The sequence below is a fragment of the Paralichthys olivaceus genome, chromosome 7 (assembly GCF_024713975.1).
Source record: "Paralichthys olivaceus isolate ysfri-2021 chromosome 7, ASM2471397v2, whole genome shotgun sequence".
Taxonomy (NCBI): domain Eukaryota; kingdom Metazoa; phylum Chordata; class Actinopteri; order Pleuronectiformes; family Paralichthyidae; genus Paralichthys; species Paralichthys olivaceus.
Genome location: NC_091099.1, coordinates 19786020 through 19814010, shown reverse-complemented (window position 1 = coordinate 19814010; position 27991 = coordinate 19786020). Strand labels below are relative to the sequence as shown.

The 27991-nt window shown below is 40.9% G+C and overlaps 1 protein-coding gene across 3 annotated transcripts in view; it reads right to left on the bottom strand.

Moving 5' to 3' along the window:
• LOC109624025 (INSC spindle orientation adaptor protein) overlaps positions 1 to 23331 on the bottom strand; it is a 52436-nt gene extending 29105 nt beyond the window's left edge. The window contains exons 1-2 of one of the 3 annotated variants that reach the window (XM_069528827.1): positions 23005 to 23331; positions 4326 to 4417 (exon numbers count right to left, since the gene is read on the bottom strand). In XM_069528827.1, coding sequence (XP_069384928.1) covers positions 4326 to 4399 — 74 coding nt within the window. In that variant the 5' untranslated portion in view covers positions 4400 to 4417; positions 23005 to 23331. Of the gene's footprint in view, positions 1 to 4325; positions 4418 to 7914; positions 8054 to 11892; positions 12028 to 23004 lie in introns of those variants that run through there. The other 2 variants (XM_069528828.1, XM_069528829.1) reach the window with 2 other exon arrangements.
• Positions 23332 to 27991: the final 4660 nt, after the last annotated feature.

Here is a 27991-nt window from a genome sequence, read left to right as displayed (position 1 = left end):
AAGGAGCCCATCACTGTTGTCCAGTGTTTGATTTGCATGACTATGTGATGTCTGATGTCACGTATGAAGAAATGGAAATATTTCACAGATACCACAACAGAACCACAGTCCAGCAGAGCACAGTGAATGGAAATGTGGGCAGAATGAGCTGTGAGACTTAAGGACCAAACCATTGTGGCTTTGGCTTCAGCTGACAGAGGAAACAAGGACGCCCTTGTCCCAAAAAGAATTAAATATGCAAGCATATATACAGAAAGACCAAATAGGATTTAATGGATACCTCTTCTGCTCAAGAACCAGAACATTTCTAAACAGAACTCCAGGCTACAGCTCCTCTGAAAACTCACATTACGCTGCCTCACTCTGTTAAAAGATCACATATGAGCTAAGAATATGGTAAAAGAATAGATTTAATGGTACTTTTTAGGGAACACAAGCCGTTTTTTTGGGTGGAAGTGGAGTCTGCGCTCCTCCTGAAGGAGCGCAGGGTAAGAGGATATTGTGGCAACAGACGGGCACACTTTAATCCTGGCAGCAGGGGCAGACATCTGATTTCCAGATGTTTCAGATGGCCTCTGATGTGCAGCCAAGACCAGATTCACCTAGAACAGCACACCCCGACTTTGTTCTTTCTTTCTCACTCATCGAAGTTCATTCTCTCTGCTCTATGTTCTCTTTCTGTCTGATTCACCTATAGCACGTGCACGCTTACATGCACCGCAGGCATTAAAATACAGACATTGCAGGCATATGTGCAAGACATTATTCTGTGGATCCGCTCTGTCTCTTTATGTGTTTCAAACCACATCCAGCTGACTCTTCTGGTTTGCTCCCTTTTTTCTCTCTGTCTCTTTGCCTTGCATCAGCAAATCCACACTTTGACAAGCAACTTTTCCAACACTCCTACATGGGCAAAGAGCAGTAACACACAAAGACTAATATACAGAGTAATTGACAGCAACAGAAACCTGGTTTGTTAAGATCATCGTGTAATGATTCTCCAGCCATTTTCAGACTGTAACCTGAAGCCCAGATTGTCCAGACAAGCCGATCATGGGCAAAGCACGGGTTCTGTTGTGGAGATGTTTGTCAGCTGAGTGCACGTATGCTTTCCATCTGTGTTTGCAATTTATTTTAATACAATTCAGTCATTTGGCTTCTCTGATATACGGCCATGTGCAGCACAAATAGGATGTTTGAGTGTGAGAGACAAAGAAATCAAGTAAGAGATGATCTGTTTTTGTTTGTGTGTCTGTGAGGCTCTGTGTGTGTGTGTGTGTGTGTGTGTGTGTGTGTGTGTGTGTGTGTGTGTGTGCATGTATGGCGTAACAGCTCGGCTGATTTGATATGGAAGGGCATTCACTGTGAATCCTCTGCAACGCTGTGTTGTGAACACAAAGCTGTCAGAAGATATATATTCAAATGTATTATCAGCGACTAAAATATGCTCAATTACCGCAGCTGATGAAGAGACTTTTTCCATTTAATAAGAGGAACCAGCATCTGGCAATTTAAGACATAAATCGTGTGATAAGGAGGAGATAACTACTGTTTCAAGAGCAACAGTTTATTTAAAAACTGGTAACCATGAAAACTTGAAAACACAGAATGGGTTTCAGATGTTTTTTTTTAGAGAAAAGACAGCTGTGAAATTAAATAAATGACCAATTTCTGCTTTTATACCTGAAAGACCTCGAGCTTGTCTGGAAGGCAGAGCAGTTGATGGATGCAGAGAGTCCAGTTCAGGTCAGCTGGCAAGTTTGTGCTCCCTGACAACTGTTCGTGACTGCTTGACAGTGTGGAAGCACAGCTGCTCTGTTTTTACTGCAGTGTCTGATTGTTCAGTATGCACACCCTTCTGTTTTTTATATCTGGAAAACATGTGTCTGACAGATTTTTCAGCTTTCCATTTGGTTGCAATCTCATGCTTTCCTGTGCTGATGTGCACCAAGGAACAGACTGACATCACGTGTGTGTGCATGAAGAGGGAGTGAGAAGGTGTATGTTGGGGAATGTGTTTGCATTGTTACTAGGGTCTTGACCTTTGCACCTCTAGCTATTGACCATCTCTAACGTGTTGATCTAGAATGGTGGCTAAGTCTGATATAATGACACATTAGCTGGTAAATATTTCCCCAGGCAGTTATGAGGAAAGTGAGGCTTGCGTGACGGTCAATAAGAGCAGGCAGCCCCAGCCTTTCTCAACCTAATGAAGAGCTAAGTAAATTTAATTTGGTTTGGTTAATTTGGTTTTAATTTGGTTCCATGATGATCGAAACAGAATATTTTAATAAAGTATTATTATTGTCAGATTTAAAGCATGCCCTATGTTTTAAAATAGTGTTAGTTTAAAAGGCATAGACATAATGATGTCTTATCTACTGAGAGGGCCACATGGCTTTCATAGTACTCCCATACAAGCCACTAGCCAGTCAGATTTACTTTAGCCTCAGCGTACCCTCAAGTTTGTCCTGTATCATAAATTACAAGGTCAAAACACTTAATGACGCTAAGGTGCACAACCGAAGTTATGTGCCTAACACCCGCTAACATCGACTGGTAATTGGTAACTTAAATTGTGCAGAATACCTTCAAACACACAAAGGTTATTCAACATCTGGTCCTATGTTCTAAATATCTACAGGCTACCTGGGCCAAAAAGTCACTAGTTAGTGAACATACCATATGGAAGTTAAAGAGCATGGTATTTCCCTTTCAAATTCAGCAGACCAAAAAAATCAGACTTAAATTTGCAGGGTCACCAGAACCGCGACTCTGAATGAATGTTAATGTTGTGTGGTTTGTGCTGTTTAATGTGGAGCCACACAGGGTGATCGCGTGGAAAAAATGCAGCGGCTGTTGGCAGCTAAACCTAAAGATCTGAGGGTAGCTGTGCTGCTGCATTCTTTGTGGATTTCTCTGATTACTGATCATTCCTGAATTTTCCTTGTAAATGTGTGTGTTTCTGTATCTTCCAACTTGTGAACCACTTAGAGACTAAACCTGACAGATGACCTGCTTTACCTCACATAATCTCTAATCTGTTACCAAACATGTCTGTGATTCCACATCTCTTCACGAACCACAGAGGATGACTGATGACACAACAAGACCCCGTCACCTCTGTAAACCTCAGTCTCTGCTCCAGTCAGAGCTGCCATGACACCAGTGTCTCTCACATCACAGCCACCATGAAGGTGCATTATCGGAAAATTGTGGGGTTATTTCTTGCTATCATCCTTAATATTGTCATATGTTGTTTCAGTGTGTTTTTACATGTATGTTACGTGGGTCTGGAGGGATGTCCATAGAAAATTAGTTTAAACCTGGTGAAGAGTAACATTGTCATAGTTACGCAGGCAGGTTTTGTAAAGAGCAAGTTGAGAAGCCGAAGCCCCATTTAGCAGAAATCATTGAAGCTGTGAGTGCATAACTGATATCGCACAAGATATTGACCTCACACTAAAGGACACTACAAGGAATCTTTGAGAGTTTGACGGAGAATTACTGTCTTTGCAAGCCATGCATGGCACTATCAAAAGTAAGTTTCCAGCAGCATCACTACAACCTGATGCCAATGAGAAGCAGTTGAAGAGATTAATGTAACCCAGTTATTTAGTAAAGTCCTCTGGGATGGTAAAATCAAACGAGCCATTGATAAGAAGGTTGCTGGGTAGTGTTGTCTCAATTCAAACTTGGCCACTGTTACTTTTACCAGATATGACGATTGCTACACCTGACCCTGAATATCACCCACCAAGATATCTACCAGTTGCTTCACTGACTGGACTTTTTTGTGTATTTTAGTTTTGTGTGTGCCCCCTGTTTAATGTCAAGACAAGAAATGTTATCATTTTATTTGACTCGACATGTGTTTTTAGCCTAAAAGTCCACTGATATCTTCCTAAGAGGTGCATTCACAGACCCTCTGACACACCATCGTGTAGCTCTGTCCACTAACTGAGCCATTTGTAGTGGACTTTTGGGGTTATAACATGGTGTAAATGACCTTGTTTCGAGTCGAGTTTGAATGTCGGTACTTGTGGACACTTGGATGACACCACACAAGCAGTATGTAGGCATGTTAGGTACACTGCAGTGGCACATACAACATGTCCTCCTTCCTTGACTCCACAGGATCTCAAAAGGTATATAACAAATCAAGAAGTACTTACTGCATTTCTCAGGATATTTCATTGCTGCTTCTCACCCAAGATTGCATTTGTAATGACTTTGCCTGTACTGATCGACCTTTTCCCTTATTTGCCAGTGTACTGATGGACACTGTCATGTATATGTGTGGTCAGACTACTGCTTTTACTTGCCTCATGGGAGATGAAGAGAGAGAGCTGCTCTGTCTGGAGCTGCTCTGAGGAGTCGCCATTCTGTCCGAGGCCATCTTACTTCAGCTCAGCACCTGAAACACAACACATGCAAGATAAAGATCAAGACTGCGGGATATGAATGTGGTGGCACCTTCCATATCAATGTATTCTCCTGTGAGAATATGTTTGGGGAAATGTCCTATTATATTAAATGTAACAGCAACATTCAATATACACAATTTGAACGCAGCATCACTCACAGTGGAGCGTATACTTCGCATCCTCCTGGCTGCGTTGCTTGCCACCGCAGCGTTATCCACTACAATATCATCTTATTGATCCGCCTCCAACCTTTCTATTCTTGTCTCGTCTTTTTTTTTCCTCCAAGTAATTCAATTATCAATAAACCTCCCTGTTTTAAATAGCTGCAAGCCGCTGGTGTGCCAGTGGAATAATATTTCTTATCTTCTAATTTATTGGCTGGCTGCCAGCCAGTGACTCCACTCCCTACTTTGAGCCTGAGAAAAAGAGGCTGACGGTCTTAAGTGCCCACAACTTTATTCCACAGTTTTATTGATGTATCCCATTTAGATTAGTCCATTTTCAACCGGGACAAGCCATGGATGCCCTCCTGCCTGAGCCACACTCTAATCCTTTTAGTTAATGATATCCTGCAGTGCTGTGGTTACAAATTTGATGTTTACTGTGGAGTATAATTAGCAGGTAGTTACTAAGTGAAACTATCTCTCTCTCACGATCACAAATGCACACAACCTGCAATGCAATGCACAATGCAGGTTTCAGCTCTGCATCCCTGCTACTTACTAAATGCTTCATACATAAACAGGAGGACTCGCAATAAAGCAAGTGAGACCAGAGTGCTTCACGTGAGACGTAACTTGTTCCGTCCCATGTTGACCTGCTTTTTAAGTGCTACAGCTTTCAAGCCGAGACGCTTCGATGACAGAACAACTGATCCCTTTTGTGGAGGTGGTGATGGAAAAGATCAGACACAGAGGCGCATCAGAGGATCACCGATTTGGTTTTACTGTTTGCTTCAATTGCTCCGAAACTCCCTGTGTTACGTAATAATGAGGTACAATGGAACTATTTGATGATGGATAAAGAAATAAGAGGTTTTTTCTAGTCAGGGTGTGACTGAGCCATTGACTTCGATAAAGAGACACCCAGATGGATGAATAGGTGAAGAGATAGCTGAATGCAGGCAGAAAAAGAAGAGGGAGAGAGTAGGGAGAGGAAGATTTAGAGAGAGGGGGAGAGGAGGGGGTCCTGTAACTGCAGTCTTGGCATGGCTCCTCTGGGTCCATTTTCAGAGAGAGTGTCACAGCAAATCAGAAATTATATCAGTACTTTGCCCGGACAATGGAAGTGGGGAAGACTGACAGTAAAAACCCTGTGTTCGGGGAAAAGCCTACATCGAATAAATAAAATAAAATAGAGCAATATAGAAAACCCTTGAATATGTACATAATAGAATTGCAACATTAGACTATTACGATAGAGGTGACGTTAAATTACTGTAAATCATAATTGGACACAGGGTCATAGCCAATGAGACACAAATCCAGCAGATTCCATTACATGTGCCTCTAGCTCGTAACAGCACTCTTCTGTGGATTACCATACAAATGGAGATGAGTTGTCCAATCAAGTAATTCAGTCCTGAGCACTTTGAATGCGCCACTAAGTGCCGTGTTAAGGACCATTTCACTGGAGGTGATCTCTGTCACTCAGCTGTGAGTGGCCTGCAACTGCTAACGATACATGAGGGAGGAGAGTGAGAGGCTTTAGTCAAAGATCACATCACGTCCTCTGTGTCTCTGGGATGGTTTCCTTCACAGCTTCCTGGATGACTGTGGTACAGCATTGTGTTGGAATAATTTATGTGATGTAACTGTTAAGAACTAAAGCTGAGCCTTCTTGTTTTAAGTGAACACCATATTTTCATGGAGCTGCAGTCACAAAATCCCCCAAGTGCTACAGAAATACGAGTTTCCTCAGCAGATGGTCAGCTTTGACGAGATCGTGGCTAATTTTCTTGCTGTGCTTGACATTTCTTTTCATGTCTGGGCTGAAACTTGAGTGGCCCTGCGGGTTGCCCCGTTCTGTTGCCGTGGAGAATGTGTCGGTAGTAGGTAAGCCAAACAAAGGACACCTCTGTCTCAGCTTCATGTCACACGCCGGGTAAAATAACAACCACTCAGTGACTTGTGTGTGTGTGTGTGTAAGGGCAATCACTTGGGTGTGCGTTCAAGATTTACTGCTGCACTGGTATTTATTTCTTACATGTGTGCAGAGGGGGATTTAAATGTCGATGTGTCTTTGTGAGCATGTTTCTGTCAATTGCAGTTTTCCAATGATGTTTTGGGTGATGCCTGGTCCTAGTTAGAGTCATGCTAACTTTGCATTTAGATTCTCATATGAGCCCATAAGACTTCACATATTCTAATTGTGTAGTTAAACAGTCTGACTTAGCTTGGTAAAAGTAATAACAAAGAGCCTCAATAATGAGCCAGTGTGTAAAGATTTATTCAAACAAAACTTAAATTCAATAGCACAATGAAATTTGTGATGCCAAAAGTTACACAACATCCACAACTATAAAAATCTCACCCATCCCTATCTTCACTCTTTTGACATGAAATATTTATGTTTTCTCAACTTGGGTGAACTCCTGACATGCCACAGGTTAAATGATAACAAATTCATGTCATGGGGCGGATGGTAGAGATGGTAGCGATGCAAACAACTTAGGAAGAACCAGTGTGGCTGTGTAATTACATGGTGGTTGTGGAAGAGATAAAATTACTATGCATTGTCTATGTTCATCAAACTTTGGTCTCTGGCTGATGTTCATGATTGTTGATGTCACCATCATTCTGATGTTTATGATACTATACGGGCAGGCAGATACTGTTTTTGCTTTTTGCTATGGAGTTCTTGAGGGGTATCATCCCAAACCATGAGCACTTGGCTCCAAAAGTTGTGAATCTGGGAAAACACTCACACGTGTAAATCTCTCTCTCTCTCACACGCTCACACACACATACACACACAGGGATGAAAACACCAGGGTTCACAAGAAGTAAGAATCATCAAATTGTCTACTGGTTATTAGTATTCAATTTCTGCCAAAAGATCGCCCTAAAACCTACGTACTGATCATTTAGTTTTTGAATTGACCAGAAATAATTTTCAATTCTTTTACATCTCTAAATGCTTCTTAAATCTTCACCACTTTTTTGTCCCCACAAATAAAATGCTCTGTTGTGCATGGTAATGTACCACCAATATTTCATTGTCCACTGACCTCACTGTGTGAGTGCTCCATAACTGCACAGTCACTGGTTATAATACATTTCCAGAGCTTTTTATAATATTCTGCGGTAAAGCAGAATGCCTCTCACAGATTCTGGGCAAAACCACCAAAGACTGGTCTGCAGAAAACAAAGCAGCACACCACCAGGGCTTAGCTGTGTTGTTGTGCCAAAAGCAATACATTTTTATTTGACAAAAACACAAGAAATCAAACTGAGGCGAAACGGGAGAAACAAGCGAAGCCACTCACCATTTTAAGAGGCCAAAATCGAGTTGCATCAATGTGATAGAGCTCAGGATGGAGTGAGTTTAATATCCACGTTTTTTCAGGAGTGATTCCTTATGGTTTGGCTTGATTTCAAAACTGCTGATTAAGTACAAAATGTTTCTCCTCCTGATGCCGTCCTAACTCACACAGACTGTGGCCTTTGGCCTTTAAATACAGTCGACACGCTCTGCGTCTGCGACTTGATGGTGCCGAACTGCTCATGTCCTTTCAGTGAGCTGGAGACTGGGTTCACAGGAGGAGACAAGTCTTACCACAGAACTGTCATGTGGAGAGGAAGGCAGAGTAGGATGGGTGCCACATGGGTGGTTGGGTGGGAACAAGCTGGAAGCAGGCTGTGCTGAGCCATGGATCCAACATTCCCATCCCACACACAGTGGGTTGGCTTAAACTGGGCTCTTGTGCTTGGACAGAGAGACCCACACAGGCCAGCAGATAATGCCTGCTGTGAACTGCTGTGTTCAGTCAGTTCAAGTTTCTCCTGGCATATTACAATGCTAAAACTTACACTGCACTAATTACGGTACTATATCATGGTTATTGCATTGCACAATATTTGGCTATTAAATTAAATTTTCAAACATTATAGCAAGCTGTCTGATAGCTAACATAGCATGAGCTAACGCAGGCTTAATTGACTGGATTTTACAACTGGTGTCTATGATGAACATCCTAATGTTACAAAATACATACATTTTTAAATTCTGCATCCATGTGTTTCTTCTACACTGAGCCAGACTTTTCTCTCCAGACACAACAGCCCTCTTGCCCATTATCTCAGTGAGTCTAAATGCAGAACATTCCAGAGATAACACTGGCATGGGCAATTTATTTTAAGTTTGTTTTTTGTTTTGTCTGAATAATAACTGTGTTAGTTTTGCTAGCAAAGTTAAATTAGTATGACGTTCATAATTTGGAGAATTGGAAAATAAGGGTTTTCACTTTGTGAACTTGCATTTGTCATGTGGGGTCAACAGACCCTAACTCTAACCTCTAACCCTTTTTTTTGTATGTTTCAATTCTATTAATTAATGTTTACATTTTTCTAGCATGTGAGTGAGTACAGTAATCTTTTGACTAAGACCATTCTTCAAATAAGCTTAAGTGTGCTGAATGTGACAAAACTAGCAGCTCCTAGTAAAATTAATGCCAGAATGATGATTTTTTTTTTTAACTGGATAGCACTATTGCAATATTTTTAGCATTCCTTCTGCCGACATCCAGGTCTTCCGGTGGTCTGTCAAATTTAAACATCCGTCACACTTCTTCTCAATGATTCCTGACAGCGAAGTCAAACACAATGGGAACCACAACTGAAAACACTGACAGCTCCCACAGTTATCTCCAGGTTCATCCCATCACTGTGTTTTGTTTTAATGTGAAGACGTACCAGAACCAGAATATTACATACAAAGCTGTGTGTTGTCTGCATCATCAAAGATGGCTGTTGTAGTTCATTTAGAGACACTGAACCATAATAATCTAAAGACACACATTACTATATTCCACAACTGTGTGGCTAATGATAGAAAAACAATGTCACTATCTTGACATGTCTCAGGGTGATGGTGATGGGGGCTCAGGAGCATCACAGGTTTGAGTGAGTCAGGAATAAATATGTAGGCGGATGGAGAGGAAGCACTGCTTACGTTTCCATATATTTTTACTACAAAAAGCGCCTCTACCTTGTTTGGAAAGGAGACTGAAGGAGTCGAAAGAAGTGGAGAATATGACAAGGGGAACTATGGAGGACGGACTGTGGGTATGGGGCAGCAAACTTGTTACAATATCCATTGTCCAAATGGATGCGGTTTTCAAAGTAAAGTTTTGTAAAGGACAACATTTTCAGATGTAGTATACTTTAAGAGTCAGGTTATCTATGGGGTGTCTGACTTTATTCTTCACATCACAATAAGACATACTGTCATCTTTATATTTTGAATATTTCATAAGATGTTGCCTCGAGGGGCCTCCTGGTGACTTTGGTGTCTTAGATGCTGACATCCTTAAAAGCTTCAGCTTCCTACTCAAAAGTGACATAAGACAGGCTTCTACTCATCTTTGGTATCCTGCAGAAAATCTGGTTTCGAACACATAGATCTCAAGATTGCGCATGACAGCTTACAACAAATAGTATTATTAGAAATAAGGCCCCATTCAAACAATTACAAATTCAGCTTATTACCACCTTAGGAACATAAAGAATATTAAAGGTCTTATGTCTCAGCAAGATTTAGAATAACTCTCCCTGTAGTGGTGTGTTTACTGGTCTCTCCAAAGTGGATCATACCACTCCAGTTATCAGATCTTTACACTTGCTGCCTGTGCGTCAAAGATTTGACTTCTCTTTTTCTATTCTCTACTTTTATTCATATAAACTCCTTATAGTGTTATTTTATGTTGCAATTCATTGTGATGCCTTTTATATTTTATATAAAGCACTTTGAATTGCCTAGTTAATTAAAATCTTCTATAAAAATAAACTTGTCTTGTCTTTCCATAAATACCTGACCTTTTAGTACCCTACTCCCCCGTTCGTTGCTTGAGATTCTTGGGCAGAGGTCTGCTATGTGTCACAGAGACCCTGAAAACTGAAGTGGACAGAGCCTTTACAGTCGTGGCCCTGAGGTCTGGAATGATCTGCCTGAGGAAATCAGGTCAGCTGACAGTCCCTTGTTAAGACATACTTTTATCGGAGAGCCTTTTACTTGAATTCTAATTTTCTTTGGACTGTCTTTTCAACTATTCTATTGTTGGTCCTCTCTCCAATGACCCTACATGGATTATGATTTGAACAGAGATGATGAGTGACAGAAAGTTTCTGTTGAGCTTTATTGATTCAACTGCTGACAGTTTTGTAACATAGAAGTGTAAAACCTGTTGGAAAGTGATGGTGGAGGTGGTGAGAAAGTCTTAATGTCTCCTAAAGGGTTATTTGAGTCTTTCTGACACATCTGTCAGCAGCCTCTAAAGCGAAAATGGACTTGGTTGACATGTGAAAAGATCACAGCCGTTCACCTGACAGCTGAACTAGTTACTCATACCTATTGTTAACCAGGCTGCAGAGCAGCTATAAATGTCCCCATCATTTGGAGCAGTCTACGTGAGTCATAACACAACGAACCATGTGCTCGGTTACAAAATCAACAGAATGATGAACTTCCAGTCGAATAACAACAGCTTACAGCACAATGTTTTTTTCTATCTAACCATCAGACACACAGAGGTATATTCTTAGCAGTGCATACACTAAAAGCACTCTATAAAAAAGTTTACTGGAAATTTTGGTTTTGTCTTCTGTGCCTTAATCACCCTCGAGTCTCTGTGGGCACCGGCTTGAGCTATATGAAAACCTTGAGTAATCCCCATCACACTCCTGACTGGACGAAATGAGGAGATTCCCTTGTAAGGCCAAAAACTGTTCAATCTATTTAGGGTCTGGGGGCATTCTCTCCTTTGGCATAATAACATTGAGGATGAATGCGCTGCCCTCGTGGAGTTTCTAGGCAACCAACTTAGTTTACGGAGATGAGCTCAGATGGAGTCAAGTTGCACACACACACACATACACACACACACACACACACACACACACACACACACACACACACACACACAGAGAGAGAGAGAGACCTGTAACCCCATGGTCCAAGATCACCCACCCTGTTTAATGTCACAGTAATAAAAGTGGACAGATTGCTCAAAGCAGTTCCACTTCAGTGCAGGAGTAATCACACCAGCTTCTGCTAAATCCCCATTCTTCTAAAAAGAGCCTGTGACACATTTCCCCCAAAAAACATTAAATTTAGCTGCATAAATAGCAACACTGCTTTACCACAAGCCTGCTAAATGCACTGTCGTCTTGATACTTTATGGTCAGCTATAAAAGTACACATAATTCTCATTTTCAAGGGAAAAAAAGAGAAGATAGCAGCACCATACCTCCTCAGAGCTCAAATAGCCCCAACGTTACGCCAAGAGAAATATCCAAGTGCATTTTAAGCTTCCCGGCTCAGCGACTGTTAACCGAATGAATACCGGGGAAGAGACGACATCCAGAGCTAACAAAGGGTTTTGGAGTGGAGCGCCGTGGCTTCAGGAGCAGCTCCAACAGGTCACACAGACTGGAACTGGATCCTTGCACAGTGTGGTTCAGTGAAGGGGATCATGTGGGTACCTGACACCGGAGCAGTGGCGGCCAGCTAAACATCAGGAGCTGCTTAATAATGAATGAGTAAGGCCTGCAGAGAGGTACAAACACACACCACATGGCTAATGGGGAGTCAGTCTGACATAATTGGAGACAGGCTCACAGCATGGTCAGGTAAAATGAGGGTGTATGTACTATAATCAGTTGGAGCAACTTGACACATGTAGCTAACGAAGTGTTCTGTCATCACCCTTCAACTCAGCATGTAACACACAGCAGTTTACACCGGTCTTGTAAAACCTCCTTTTTACTTTGTTCCACTAAGGTTCAGTGCGACGGCAGTTCATAAAAACAGACATGATGTGAGAAGTCAGTAAGTTAAAAACCCAGTCTGGTGATGAAAATAACAAAATTGATGGGTGTTGTCATGTATGACGAAACTCTAACCCCACCCACCTGAGAAAGAGAATATGATTGGCTGAGATGCAACACTCAAAGGAGAGGGGAAAACCAAATCAGAGATGAGCAGCCGCCAGCTCCAAGTAACAAAAGTAGAAACCGCTTCTCTCCTATGAAACATCAGCTGAGTCATCTTGGAGCCGAGAAAGTATCAACAAACACTGAGGTTAAAACCAGGAGACAGAAGTGCATCAATTTGAAACCCTGTGGTTTTACTGACTGGGCTTTTGTCAAAACCCAGATTACGCTGACGCAGGATAGCAAACCAAAACTGACCCAGCACCCACAGTGTAATGAGAAATGTGGCTGAAGCTTGAAAAAGTCGATATTTGTTAAATATAATATAATGTGTTTTTCAAAGCTGGCAACACTTAGTTCGCCCTGGATAAAAGCATATCTTAACATCATTAGCACAATATTTATGCAGTTAAATGACAGAAAGATTTTGCACAACACAAAAGAGTTGGTGTTTACCCACTGAGTGTATAAACACAAACCATGGGAAACCACCATATTCTGGTTGTGGGAAACCTGGATGTACAGCTCCAGATGGATTTGATTTCAAATGTTTCTCAAGTTGTAATTTAAAAACCTGATCCAAACTAAAATCAAAATAAGAATTTGACAGAAAACTCGGAGTCTAAGATGCATGTCAATGTTCTTATTTTGAGGAAGAAACATTGGGCCTCATGCAAGAACATGTTTGTATTCTTATCCTCAATTTATCTTGTGTGTGTACAAATGTTTGTGCAGTGATTTTGTTCAAACATGACACATTCTATTCAACAAAGGCTTCTAATTTCAGAAAAGTAAAGGACATGTGTGACATGATGAAAGCTATCTTTGCTTATTCGAGCGAGCATGCGCATGGACAGCATAATTAAATTAGCATATCCAACGCCCCAATGATCCATACTGAGATACTTCCTCGTCCCATGTCAGAAGCGTTCTTTCATGAAAATGGCATCAAACAGGAAAATTAAGAACTTTACGAATTCAGAGGTTTAAGTCCTGATTTCTGAGATATAGAGAGGAATGTCTAGACTGTTTAGCAATTAGTCAAAAATAGCAGCAGACTAAATTCTAATGACTACTACAACAGGTCAGGATCACTCATATATTCTGTTGGGACCGGTAAGAAAACTAAAAATTGGCAAATGCTGTAAATTCTCCTAAATATTACACTGTAAGTCTGTTTGTACGAATGGTTCTTGCATGTGTGTTGAGTACAAAACTGAAAAAAGCTACTTAGGTCTGTAGTAACAGTAGTAACAGTGACACTACCTGTCTGCTGCTTTAATCTTTGCATTTCTGCTTCACATTCACAGACCCAGTCTCAATAGGACACAACATCACCTGGGGACGAATTATTTTGCGGTCCTTCTGGCATCACAGAGTGAACAATGCTGAGATGATAAAATGCCAGAGACTCCGCTCACAGTCTAGTATCAAAGGAATTACATCCATATTAGATACTTTATCTTATGATTAACATCCAATGCCAAAGTTCAGAGCTAATGCACAGCTTTCTGTGTCCTTTAGCAAAAAGGTAAAGTAGACTGGAGTATGCCTTCTGTCATTTACATTCCAGGTAATGGTCAGGTTTTTCATTAACTGCATCCATTATCTTTTCCCAACTTTAGCTTTTTGATGTGTAACCCTATCGTTTCCATGTTGTATTTGTCAAAACATTTAACATTACTTTTGTAGCCAAATGAAGAATCCTTGAGGAGAAGGGTTTTGCAGAAATGTCTTATATCAGTGCTCTCCTCTAAATACAGGATCACCTCAAAACAGAACAAGTGGGGTCCCACAGATGAATAAAAGAAACATTTTCAGCCACAGCTGATTTCTACCTGTATGGTATTATCAAGGTGCACTGGTCTCTCATTTGCTTTAGTGGAGCTGCATGAGTTCTCCATAAAACAGCAAGACCTTGTGTAACCTGAATGAGAAAACTCCATAAAAACCACCACAGAACAACAAGGCTCAGCTGATGTTTTGTTTCGATCAGAAACACCTGATTATTAAGTTTATTTGTTTTTTAAATTATTTTTCAAATTGACTAAAATGTACTGTACAAACAAGTGGTTTGAACAAGCTCAAAGACAATCTTTACTCATTGCTCTTGATGTCTTATTGTTAAAGACTTAGACACATATGTTTGTTTTTATGTCTTATGTTATAAGCTATGTTTAGAATTTAGGGCTGCCTGATTATTCAACTATGAGTACTATAATATGCTTATTGCTTTTTCAGCATTATCTTCAACATTGCGTTTAAAGTTTTAAAGTCAAGATAAATTCTTGAGAAATTGCTAACATCAGCTTGCAGGTTGGACTTGGCCGAATCCTTTGAAGCAGATTCCTGACAGCAGCAGGAGCTCTCCACCCTCAGCCTCATTGCCTGATCTTCTCCTGTCAATCATGCCTCGAATGACCTCACTGGCATTTATGTTACGCAGCTCCTTCAGTTAGATGGAGTGCCTTGGCAAAGGCATTTGACCAGTTACGGCCCAGTTTTACATGTCAGAAAGACCATGCTATGAGGAGTCAAACACGATCCGTACGCACAATTTATAGCCAGCTGTCTCTCTATCCATTTCCGCCCACGCAGGCACCTGAGATTTAAATTCATGACCTCATATCCAACGTGTGGATCATAAATAAACCCTTGGATGTGTGCTTGGTGTACACGCCACATTTAGGCCGGTGAGTGACCTGACATTAGGGGCCACACACAAAATAGTTGAGAAAAAGAGCAGGGATGGAAGGGAGGAGGACGTAATAGCAGCAATTCGTTTGCGAGTCAACTCTACAGCTGTTTGACATTAGGAGGTGGGAGTAAATGAGGTGGGCTGGGTGCGTGTGTGTGGGTGGGTGTCGGGGAGAGTAGAAGAATAAGAATCAAGGGTGGAGGATAGGGCCGCTGCCCAGATCTAAGCCGAAGAACACAGGCTGCACTTCAGGGCAGGGTGGAATTTTTTAAGGCGTTGTCCTTTGACTGTTATTCCACCACTGGTCTAAGGAAAATGGTTAATGAGATACACATGGGGTGAGGGTGATAAGTAAATATCGGCTGCAAAAAAAAAATTCTGTGCTATTTTTCCACTTCAAGCACAAAGAAAACATGAGAGTTTTCTGGGTAATTAGGTCTGAAAAACAGTAATGCAATGTCTCATTTGAGATACACAAAAAATAGCTCAAAATAACATGTGAGTCATTTAAAAGGTGTGTTCATCAAGCCTTTACTTAGAGAGAGCAAAAAAAACTTAAATGGTCGATTCACAAGAGACACAAAGGTACAAAGATATTCAAAGAGCTTCAATATATTCAAAGTTAATCAATTATACAATCCACTGAAAAACTGTTCTGATCATCAAGAAACTGTTTGCATTCAATGCAGAAATACTTTCAATTGAGTGTTCAAGTGAAGATTTGATGATTTTAAAGTCTTACAAACAGAATCACATGGCTTGTTTCACTATTTTGTGAGATATCATAGACTGAATAATCAATTAATTGAGTAGATAAATGCTAAATGAATGATTTAAATGATTGCTGCAGCACTTTATGACAACTGAATTAAAGTAAAGGCAAGGTTGCTGTGTAAGACTAACAGGGACATGTTAAAAAAGTTTGAAACTTAATGGAAATTGACTGTGTGGATGTCATAATTATCTAATTCCTTCCAAAAATCCAATGAAACATTTTGCTTGTCCTCAGTGACTATTGCTGTTGTATGAAGCTGTACGAGCCAAAGTAGACAGTAGCAGTGAGGGTGTGGAGGTTACCCAAACAGAAAATGACACCACCAGAGAGAAGGAGTCGTAACTCCTTAAGGCTCCCTGATGTGCTCTCAACAGCATTAAGACATGTACGTGGGGAGGGAGTGGTGACCTTTCTATCTTCTGTGGATCACACAGCAAACAGATGCACAGACATACTGAAGCCTCCATTTCCTCTCATGATCCCCCCCAATGAACCGTAACAAGGGCCACAGAGCAAATGTTTTAGATGGCAATCGCAGAGAAGACAGATAAAGTGACTGAAGCCCACAAAGCCATGACCTCCCTCCAATTAGCAGATGGAGATGTGAAGAAAAGAAAAGAGCAAAGAAAAAGAGGTCATCTCAAGAGAAGCTCCTAGCTGACGCTCTAATTCAACCAGTCTGATATTGATTTATCCCCCAGCCTTGGGCCCCAGAGTGGCTGCCATACTGGGCCCACCTACGCAAAAATTTATACCTGCACTCTCCTAATTGAGTCTCCACTCCAAAGAGAGAACCTCCACTGAGTCATGAACGCTACTGCATAGACGTGTCAACAGCCGCCATTACCCACAGCAAAGCAGCGTCAAAGATGCACACGTGACGCACATGCGGCATCTATATTTTCTGATGTAAGGAAGATTAAAGTGGAGCTTTCTCATGAGATTCATGGGCGTTGCTTCAAATTGTGCTCCCACATTATTTAAATGCCATGTCATCATTTCTGCCAAGCCTGTCAGAAATGTCCATACTTACCCACAAAAGTCCGCTGACTAATGTGTTCAAAATGTATAATTATAAATTATAATTTCTATCATTGGGAAATAAAGGTTTAAATCAAAAGCACTTTTCTACTGCTACTATTTTGAACTATTTTTACAACTTTCTTTGATCACAGTTGTTTTAAAGTGACAAAAGCTGCCTCTGTGATTAATGTCGAAGACAGGAGGGTGGCCCCATGTGGAGGAAGATGTTATTCTGCACTCCACCAGGGCCGAAGGTCAGCAACTCAAAGGTAGCAGCCAGAGCCACTGATAATGCTTGAGACATGCAAAAGCAGAAATGTAAAAGTTTTTGTCACAGAATGTCCTGGCTTGTGGTGATAACTGGTTTGTTCTTTTCTACTAAATCAATTTGCACACTGGCATCTTGAAATGGCACCAAGATGTGGCCAGCAGCAGAAAACGTTTTCATGACACATGTAGAAGTCATGCAATGAAACCATCTGCCTGGAAAGCCTACAAGCAAAGGGTAGCATAGGAATGAAAGAGACTATCTACATCCATTGTATGAGCTCAGGAAAAGTTTTTCTCTTACAAACATTTTTACGTTATCTAATGTATTTCTGGAAGCTGGACACGGACAATCAACAAGCCATCTCGAATGAGATGATTGAAAGAGCTGTTTCCTATATGAAGAATGTAGCAGGGAATTGTCCTGGTCAGATGTGTTTACAACAACTGGAAAATGTCCAGAAGATTCAGGCGACAGGTGGCACCGCTGTAGAATGTAGAATGCAGGAGGGAGGTCATGACCTATCAATTCTGCTGTGGAAATCATGTGTTTTTGTTGACATCATTTCAATGCTGACATTGGCCATTATTACCAAATGCTCTCAAATCTATTTGTCTTTCCAAGGTGACATCTTCATTGACGTCTTCTACATGAATGACAGCCCAGAGTTTTCAGAATATTTTCCTTTTATATTCTCTCATGGACTCAATCTGACGTATTCAATGTTTTGCTAGTGGGCTGGCAGGAAATGTTTCAGAAAGAGTTTGGACCGACTGGCTCGGACATTTGCGTTTTCACGCACTGCCGCTCTAGAAGAAAACATGTCCAGAGTTCAGTGCATGTCTGAAAGACGCCTAACTGTCTGCAACGAGAACTCACTGCCACATCCAGCAATAGAACAGCAGGTACGTCTGTGATATTTCACTTGGCAAAACTTCCAATTAATTCATACATTTAATACCATCAAAATGAACAATTCCATACTCTATATCAAAGCACTAATTACTGTATTTACACTCATTGCAACACTGATGACATGCAAGGCTCTGGCTCGGATAGTGGGGTTATCAAACCAAATCACGTGTCTGTTTTTAGCATCTTAAAAATCCCTCTGCTGTGCACTTGTATGATTTTCCATTTGTTGTAAGATAGTAAAGAAAAGTACAGGCAACATAATAAAAAAAATGAAAAAAATAATCTTGACGCTGTTGTTTTCCCCGAAGAAATTGCAATTAGTTGGTCTCTGGATCGAAACAGTCTGAAGACTGAGGCCGCGTTGTTTGAGAAATAGCGTCTGGGGGACTTGTGGGAGGAGAACCAAAATGACCCAGTCCTGACTCCAGCAGGGCCACACATGCACAATGAGGAAGGAAAAATAGCAACAAAGAGAGAAAGAAACCACATCCAGATGAAAGAGGCTACTAATGCAGAGAGACAGACACTTGTACAGCTCCAAGAGTGAGATCTCAGCTGTGTAGAGTCCTCGAATGTGAATCATCTTGTCAGCAGCTGTAAGGAAGATGTTATAGAAGCAAATGTATGGGATGAGTCTGTCTTTTATAACCTGTTTTTAGACATGAACTTTGTGAGTAGTTTGTCATCACATATGAACAACGCAGCAGGATTCTCCTGTCAGATACTTTCACCACTGAAAAATCTCCAGAACATTCAGTTCTTTGTCTGTGTCTTCTATGACCCTTGTTTGTCATCCTGTATGTATACATGTTCTTTTTTTCTTCTTCAAATTTGCACCCGTCATGTGTTTGAATCGTCATCAAACATACTCATGTGTGTGACTCCTCCTGATAATCTCCTGCTGTTTTCTCACATGGGGCTATTCGGACATAAACCAAGTTTTTACAAGGGAGCTGGCATGACAACTCTGGAGATTTCCCTGAGCAACTGATTGACATTTGCGTTCTCACTCTGGGTAATTTCAGGGGTGTATCTGGAGGTTATTGCGTTTCTGAAAGCAGATATAATGAGCATGAAGCCAATTCAGTGTAACCAGGATAGTTTGAGTAGACAATGCTTTGGCACTTGTTCCTCAAAACCCAGAGTTGTGTGGAACCAAGAGTAGCCTCAGGTTTCCAATCATAATTATAGTCACAAAGTCCAGCTACACCCTCAGTGTTACAGTCACTGAACTCTTTAAACATCTCCAGACAATGACTGCAGGAATTAGACCGAGGAGAGCTCAGTCCTAAACATTGGAAACTCTGAGATTTCATGCACGTGGAGAAAAAACCTAATTAAACAGTTTGACGGCACAGTGAGGGCCACACCTGCATGTGCGGTTCATGTTAACCACACCACGCCCTCCTCAGCTGTTCACCAGGCAGGCAAGAGCAGAATGAATGGCAACATAATATGCATCCACATTCACCCTCAACTAGTCATGTATTATTAGCTAGAAGTGCTATAGAGATTTTTAAAGGAAGCGGTTGTCACAGCTTGTCATCAACTGATGTTAAATTAGCTGTTAAAAGCAGTTTCCCGGACGGACCTGTTTTTATTTAACTTAAGACAAGTAATGCTGAGTAGTAATTTGCTCTGAGAAATTAGGAAAGCAATACATCACATTTACTGGATGGCGTCATGTAGGGTTATTATTACACCTAAATGTTTTCAGTCATGTTGAAAAACTTGTGTGAAGCATTCAGTCACCAAATGGAAGGCTTGTCAATGTGTAAGGATTAAGACAGGTCAAAAAAGAACAGAGCAAGACAGTGGTGATGGTTCAGCTGCTTCTTCATCTAAAGATCATCAAGTCTTTCATGTCCCCCAAGGTCAAATCCCAACATGTGATTGATATGACACACCAAATGAGAGTTTGATGGAAGGTAAAAATCCACAGACAGCATTCAAATTTGACTCAAAAAAGGAAAATGCAAAGATCAGTATGCTACCAGCCACATTGACACCACAATCATGCTTCATCTGGCTTTACCAACATGACCAGGGTTTTTTTAGCATGAGAGCTTGTCAATATTTGCTATTTAGCAACTCCAAGGAGCTGAGGCTGATGGAAACAAACTGGAGAAGTTTTTGAACTGATGATGACACTGAATGTAAATTCATAAGATCCATGTTTACGTTATGTCCAGGGAGGACTGAAAAATGAGATGTCAACCTCGTGGTGGACTTGGAGCAGGGACGGATCCAGGCAAAGGGGTCACTGACCCAAGCTGAAATCTCATTGTCCCCTGAAGTGCCTCTGTCCTGTTACTAGTCGTCTTTATTAATTGACTAGTCACTTACTAACAATGCTAACAAAGTTGAAGTTCATAATGTGCTTTTAATAAGGAACATTTTTTTAAATATATTCAGATATCCATTCAAATGTCTAATTTCTAACTGTCTGATATTCACACTGAGCACATGTGGAAAAAACATCATCACTCAGATCTCTAATTGTCTCTCTTGCTCTCCAACACACATCTCTGCACCACCACATCACACACACAGAAGCCTGTAGTAAAGACGTGTGGTGACTGTGTGCTCATCATTACAGTCAGTCTCTTTGTAATCTTTGTTGTTTTCCACAATCTCAGCTACCACCACTCCCACTCAATCCAGATCAGCCTCTACTCCACTCAGCCACTATGGTTTTCAGCTCCAGCATGACTCAGAACAAATGCACAACATATTTTCCGACTGAGAACACTGAGCAGCATCCCCAAGGGACCCTTCATATGTCACAAGATGGGTGTTTACGAACATGTACCACGTCAGTGATTAACACACAGGTGCATTCAGCTGAAATGGTTGAGTGTGTGGTAGAGAATTAGCAAGTATTTCAGTATAACAATGTTGTCACTTGGTTTAAGTTTTAATAAAGTTGGTAGAGTCCTTTAAAGGCTGGCTAAGTTGTTTCTGAAAAACTTTTTTATCCTGTTTGTTGAAATCACTTCCAGATAGACATCAATAACTAAAGTTGTCTGAAAGAAAAATAGATGGTGTCTGTGGCCCTTACAGGACTGTGATAAACAACCAATCATTTGATTATAACAGAATGAAATGACTGGCTGCCGTGCCTGTCTGTCTCTAACTGAGCTGTCCACAGTGCTCTCACTGCACATGACTGGAGTCCTCAGCTGGAGAGACACACCACTGAAGCAAAGACTATGGTCAGGCGTTTGCAAGACTCACAGAAAAGTTTCCTTCTAGCAGTTGTCAGTCAGTGCACACTTATGGGTTTTGGGGTCATAGCTTAAACAATAGGGGTTTGGATGTATAGGTTGCTTTGGATGTGTCAGTGTAGCCTGATCTTACTAGCTTTGACGTTGCATACTCACATTACCCCTTTTCCACCAAGGACAGTTCAAGGACCAGTCTTTTGACCAGCCACTGCTTTATCTCGAGCCAGTTCTTTGTGTTTCAACATGCCAAAGAACACACTCTCATCCAGAAAAACTGGTTCGACTCTGACACCAACACTTTGCTGGTCTTGAGAATGAAACACTTTTGTCAGGGGCTGTGGGCAGGATTATCATGAGCAACAAGACCAATAAGACCAACCAAAACATTGTGACCGCCATTTTCCTTTTAAAACGAGCAGTACCAATGCTTTAGACTTTTGTCGTTTGGATGCCAATGCACGTTTGCAAAGAGGAGCTTAACTTGAAAATGCTGGAGTCCACCATCACATGACTCAGCAGTTTTACCATCTTTCAACTCACCATTTTGGCTAACTCTCTTTTAAACCCACTGCATGCAGCCAACTGAGCAGACAGACAAACTTAGCGACTAGCAGTGAACATTGCATTAGCAGTTGGTGGAAGAGGTAGCCGGAAACACCATATGTTTGTTAAATGATTGCCATCACCACTTTAAGACGCTCATGCTATTGTTGACGGTAGTATGCTATTGCTGTGTTTAGTGTTACATGATTCCATTGTCACTGAAATATCCAACAATATTTCAGATTACTAGAGTTTGATTTATTATCACTGGCATCAGTTAATTTCTAACTCTACTAAACTGTACTGCCTTTTGTTTTTATTTGTTTTACTCCAGTCTGTACGAGTTGGTTTTATATTTTCTTTTATTATGCTTTTTCTGAACTTCACCTGCAAGGTAGTACTGTAAAGCATAAAACTCAAAAACCTCTTGAACTAAAAAAAAACTAAGCGTCCTGTCCAGAGGGGCTCATATGACCTTTAAGAGTCCAGATGATCAGTACCGCTGCCCTTTTAAATCACAAGCTTTTACGTGAGTATGCTACTGACATCTTTAGAAAATCTTCAAGGTTTATGTGGTAAAAAGCTGAGTTGGACCCTGGTCAAGAACACTCTCATGAAGAAAAAGGGCTTTGACATCAATTTATTCACCGCCCATTTAAATGCAGGAGTTTGAAAGCGCTGCAAGCTTTTAGCACAACAACATAACTGAATCTCCAATTAGAAAATACTCTGTTGTACACTGTTGTAGTGTCTGTCAGCCCCTGGACCAGTGGACAACTGCACTGAGAATGTTTGGATGATTTTACAGGGATATCCTGCATTACCGTTCATATATTTTAATAGAGTACTACATGCTGTACTACTAAGTTATGCATATTAAGTTATCTGGAAAAAAAAGTTGTTGTCCAAAACTTATTCATGCCATAATTTCCCCTTTCCCAGAGGTTGAGATAAGACAGAACTAGTTTCCAAACTTACCCATTCTCATGGTCAGCCACTAAAAGATTAAGTGTTCCCAGGAGGGTTCATAGTTTCAGCTCAAGGTTCTTGTCTTCTCCCCTTGCACACTGTCTGTCTCTGTCTTCTCTTTCACACACACTGACTCTGTCTCTGACTTGCCCTGCAGTTTCCCTTCTTGGAGCCCAGCTGGGGCCAACCACCACCGAAGCCTGCCGGAGTAAGACTGCTCTGAACGTCTAAACGTGACTGGCCTTAAAGGTTTTTTCTTGGGAAGAAAAAAGCTCACATCCCACTGTCAGTCAAGCAGCAGAGCATAGTTTCAGCTGGGCCGCCATCCAAACAGACATGAAACTATTCTATTTCGGTCTGCCATATGAGCAGTGGTGCAGCTCAGAGAAGAGGGGGGGGGGAGAAAGATTCTGTGGTGCAGCTGTAATTGCAGAGTGACCAGCTATGGCAAGATGTAATTGCAGACCTCATCAGATGGAGATGCCAGCAGGACAAGGTAAAGGACTTTTAAATAAGTCTTAAAAAAAATAAGAGAAGGAACAACACAGACCACATAAATAAATGGGAGGCTGGGTTCCAGATGTGGAAGCAGTGAGAGAGTGAGGGGAGGAGAAGAAAGAGAGGGCGGGACAGAAACGTGGGCCAGATTAAGGAACTGCCTTGACAGCAAAATGAAATCCCGTTTCTGACACGGCATCGAGGTGTTTACCTTCCCAAGAACAGTCGCACAAGACGGGAAGGGGGATTGGGGAAGGTGAGAGGATGTCGGGCCCGGCCTTGTGTTGTTTCTGGCCCTTTACCATGAGTGCTCCTGGGTGTCTGGTTTCACGTCAGCCTTGGAAATGACTACCTTATGGAAAGATTGGGAGCTTTAAAAATGGGGAAGGAAAATGAAAATATAAACGCCAGTCGGCTGTTTCCCATTATGAGCAAGACTCAGCTGGTCTGTGCCGCTGCAGTTAATATCGCTGCATATTCTTGAGTGAATACTTACTATGTGATTATGTGTAAGGGGCGGCACCACACACTTTCTCCCATGTGCACACAAGGGCCTGTTACACTGTATAGAGTCAATAAATATTAGCTTTAGCTTAAATCTGAATGAAAACAACTAATTTCCTGACAAATGTTACCTCATTTCCTGGCAAAACCATCAAGGGAATGGTCATGAAGATTCATTTCCATATACCTGATGTTGACCCTTTGCCTGACACAATTATTACAGAGATAGATAGAGGAATAAAGGAAAAGTCCTATATTTGGAGGAAAAAAGGTCCTAACAGTTCACTCTAGCCTCTGTTCCCTGAGCAGAACACAATTTCTCAACACATATCATTCATCAGACTTTTATTTGTATATTTAAAACACAGGGGGCATCGTGAGGTAATCCTCTATGAATTGAATGAAATGTAGCTCGGAGGAAATCATTATTTAAACCCGCTCCCACAAAAAAGGCCTTTTCATTGATTCAGAGTTGAATAAAAAAAGTGTTTTAGTTTTTCTGACAGAGGATGATTTGCCCATTTTACACTGGCATTCTGCCAATCAATGCAGATTGGTCAGTTCAGGAGTTTTCAAATTTTTTAGCAGGTAATACCTCACTGCATCACTGAAAAATATGAAAACTTTGCCTCATGATCTAATTTAAGAAGCACAGAGCTACGAGGGGGAACACAATGTGTTGTCAAGGTACGATTTTTAACTCTTGATAGTCAAGGGATTATGGGAAGAGTGTATAATAGAACCTGATAAAATAATAAATCTATAAATTATATAGAGGGCAACAAGATCCCAAAGATTGACTATGAAATCTTCATTTCAGATACACCGGGTGAACACAAAGTTTTCTAACTTCACTCTGCACCAGCACCAGCACTCAAACATTAAACAGTAACAGTATATTGAAGACGTGTTTGAGGAGGACTCACCAATGAGAAAGAATAATTCTAAAGTGGCTCTGGAGCATTAACACAGGCGAAGCAACAGACACTGCGAGAGTGAGGTAAAAAAAAAAGAAAGAAGCTAATATTCATATGCTACATTGCTCTGTAATGCCAGGAGGTGTGGTTTAGTGCACATGTCTACATAAGGATAGTAATTTTTTGACAGCTTAATATTCTTTGTTCAGTTTTGTTCCTTGAACAAACACAATTTCCCATAAGGCCTAAACAATTGCAGGTTAAATGTTGATGAAGAGTGAATGAGTTTTATAGATTTGGATTGCACCAAATTAGAGTGACCCAAGTAGATTTTCTATGTGCAGACAGAGCACGTTGGTTTGACTTGTTAAAAGTAAGTATTACAGCTAAAGGCAGTTTGTTTGTGGACAAGGAAAGTAAAGTCCAGGAAGACAGGCTGATGAGAGGGTGGAAAAGAGGCCACCCTGGATTTGACGTCATAACTTTTGACTTTCTATTTTCCCCAAAATGTTAAAACATTAAAAAGGAGCTTCTTCCAAAGCCCCAGGTCTTAAAAAGCATTTGTGGTGTACATTTCTGGGAACTGGACCAGTGGCACATCTTCTCTCTTGAGATGGGGGGCTTGCTTCTCAGTTTTCTCTTTTGCGAACCATCTAATTTCAAACTTGAAGGGCCATATTCAATGCAGCTGTGTATCATTAGGGCTGCGTTCTTCGTTGGCATAGTGGGATTGTTAGAGTACTGCGGAGAAAGAAGCTTAAAACCAAACCAACCCACGAATCAGCCCTCAAACTCCCGTCCTCCTCAATTATCAGAATATGGAGGGGGCAGGGGTATTTCTTTTTTCCTTCTAAACCATGCAGGAGAAGTTTCCATGTGGTTTCCAGCATGGCTACAAATTCAACACTGAGAGAGACCGACAGACAGATTGAAAGATAGTGAGACCGATAGATAGATCGATAGATAGATAGATAGATAGATAGATAGATAGATAGATAGATAGATAGATAGATAGATAGATAGACAGTGAGACAAATAGATTAGACAGACAGTGAGATGGTGAGATAGATGGTGAGACAGACAGACAGTGAGAGGGACAGATGACTGCAAAGACAGTAAATCTACTGACTGATGAGGGTGTTAAGGCCTGATGGGTAATAGAGCACAATTCATTTGTTCTGTTTATATTCAAAGAGCATAAGTTCACATATTAGTCATACACATCCTCTCGTTGCTTTAAGTGATAAGTGATTTATATTGTGTGACATGTGTGGTGTTGATGTTTGCAGTTTTTCTTTTTTTTTCATCTGAACTAAATATAATGTTGTGCAGAAATACACAGTTTTTTCTTAGTGCTCACATTTCTTGTGTGCTCGGTTGCGTTGCACATAGTGACAAATATCCTGTATTTGCTCTGGTGCATGCTTGGCATCCATCCGTGCAAGCAAATAGGATCAAGTGCATCCTGTTTTTCACTTTCACCCTTATTGAATGGGCTCATTATACCCTCAATTTTCCAAATGTGCATCCCATATTTTGTCATCCAAAACTGAGGGGCTATAATTTATCCTCCCTTCAAGTGATTCTTTAGCCGCCTGTGTGTGATTTTTTTTTCTGGAAACATGGTACTTAAAATAATTTGAAACCACTGGCTGTGGATACACAATGTGATATTGTTGGGGAACACATAGAAATGTGTAATTATATTGTTGTGCAGATGACATCTAGAACATGAAGGAAGTCGTCTTCTAGCTGAGGCAGATGAGGGTTAAGTGCACGTCAGGGATTTCCTCAGCTCGACCATGCAGGATTTGAGCTCACAGCATTTTTTGGGGTGCGTGTATTTGACGTGTTGTGTGTGTCGGCCGCAAGTGGGTCTTTGTGAGTCACTGACTTCTAGGAGGTAACTGTCATGCAGCCACTGTCTGCATTGAAGGCAACGTACATAAACAAAACACGTCAAAACCAGAATTCCTTGGTATGAAGCACAGGAGGACCATTTCCTAAATATGCCTCATATAGAGCGTTCAACAGGCCATTGTGTTACACCTCACTGGATACATAATGTTTTAATTTGTGTTATTCTATTTTTATTTTTCACTCTTTTACGGTTGAAATTAACTTTTGCAGCTGTAAGAATAAACCAAATGTGACAGCATCACAACGCCTGCTGAAGGGGTTTCAAGATTTCATGTTTATCCCAGATAATGACGTGGTGCTTTTGTGACGTGGGTCCGACGAGTGAGACTTGCAGTGCTCCACTGTAACTTTAGTCAGGATAATGACATTGCCACCTATTGGAGTGCTGCTGTAAAAACAAGAGAACCCCTAAAATGTTCAGTGAACCTGGATCCTGCATGGGGCTGCACATTTTATGATTAAAAGTCTGCCAATTGACGAGAGTGCAGTATGTTAGGGCAGCTTGAGCAATGCATTATTCTGTGAGAGTTGTGTCCTGTCAAACTCAAACCATTTTTGATGTCTCTACATCGATGCCAAAAGAAGACCATCTATTGTACAACGTTTGCACTCATATGTGAAGGATCACTTTGTGTAAATGAGAATCCTTTGTGATTCGGATTTATTTGAGTGTTGTGCAGTTACCTCCACTGCAAGAAGAAGTCCGACAGCAGGTTTGGCTGCTTTTTATTAATATTAATTAAGAATGAATGACCCATGCAGTTTATTTTCCCCTTATTGTCACGTATCTTAACATCTCCATGCTGCTTTGGTGTCAGTCAGAAAATACTCCCAATGTGATCATACCTGCACACTGCTGCTGCATACAAAGTCACCCAAACTGCGAAACAGCAGAGTGCGTGACTGTGGATTTCATTTTGCCAAGTGTGCGACATATTTGTGTTTCTGTCAGTGGAAAATATTACCAAATAATTAATCAATTAATAATAAATCACTCTATTTCTGTGAGGACCTTTTATACTTTATAATGAATTGACAATTTTTTAATTAATGTTCCAACAATTCATGTACTAATATAAGCTTTTCAGCCTCTCTACTGTCACTTTCTGCGCGTCAATGCTTGTAAACCTTTGAAGAACAACACAAGTACCCCAAAC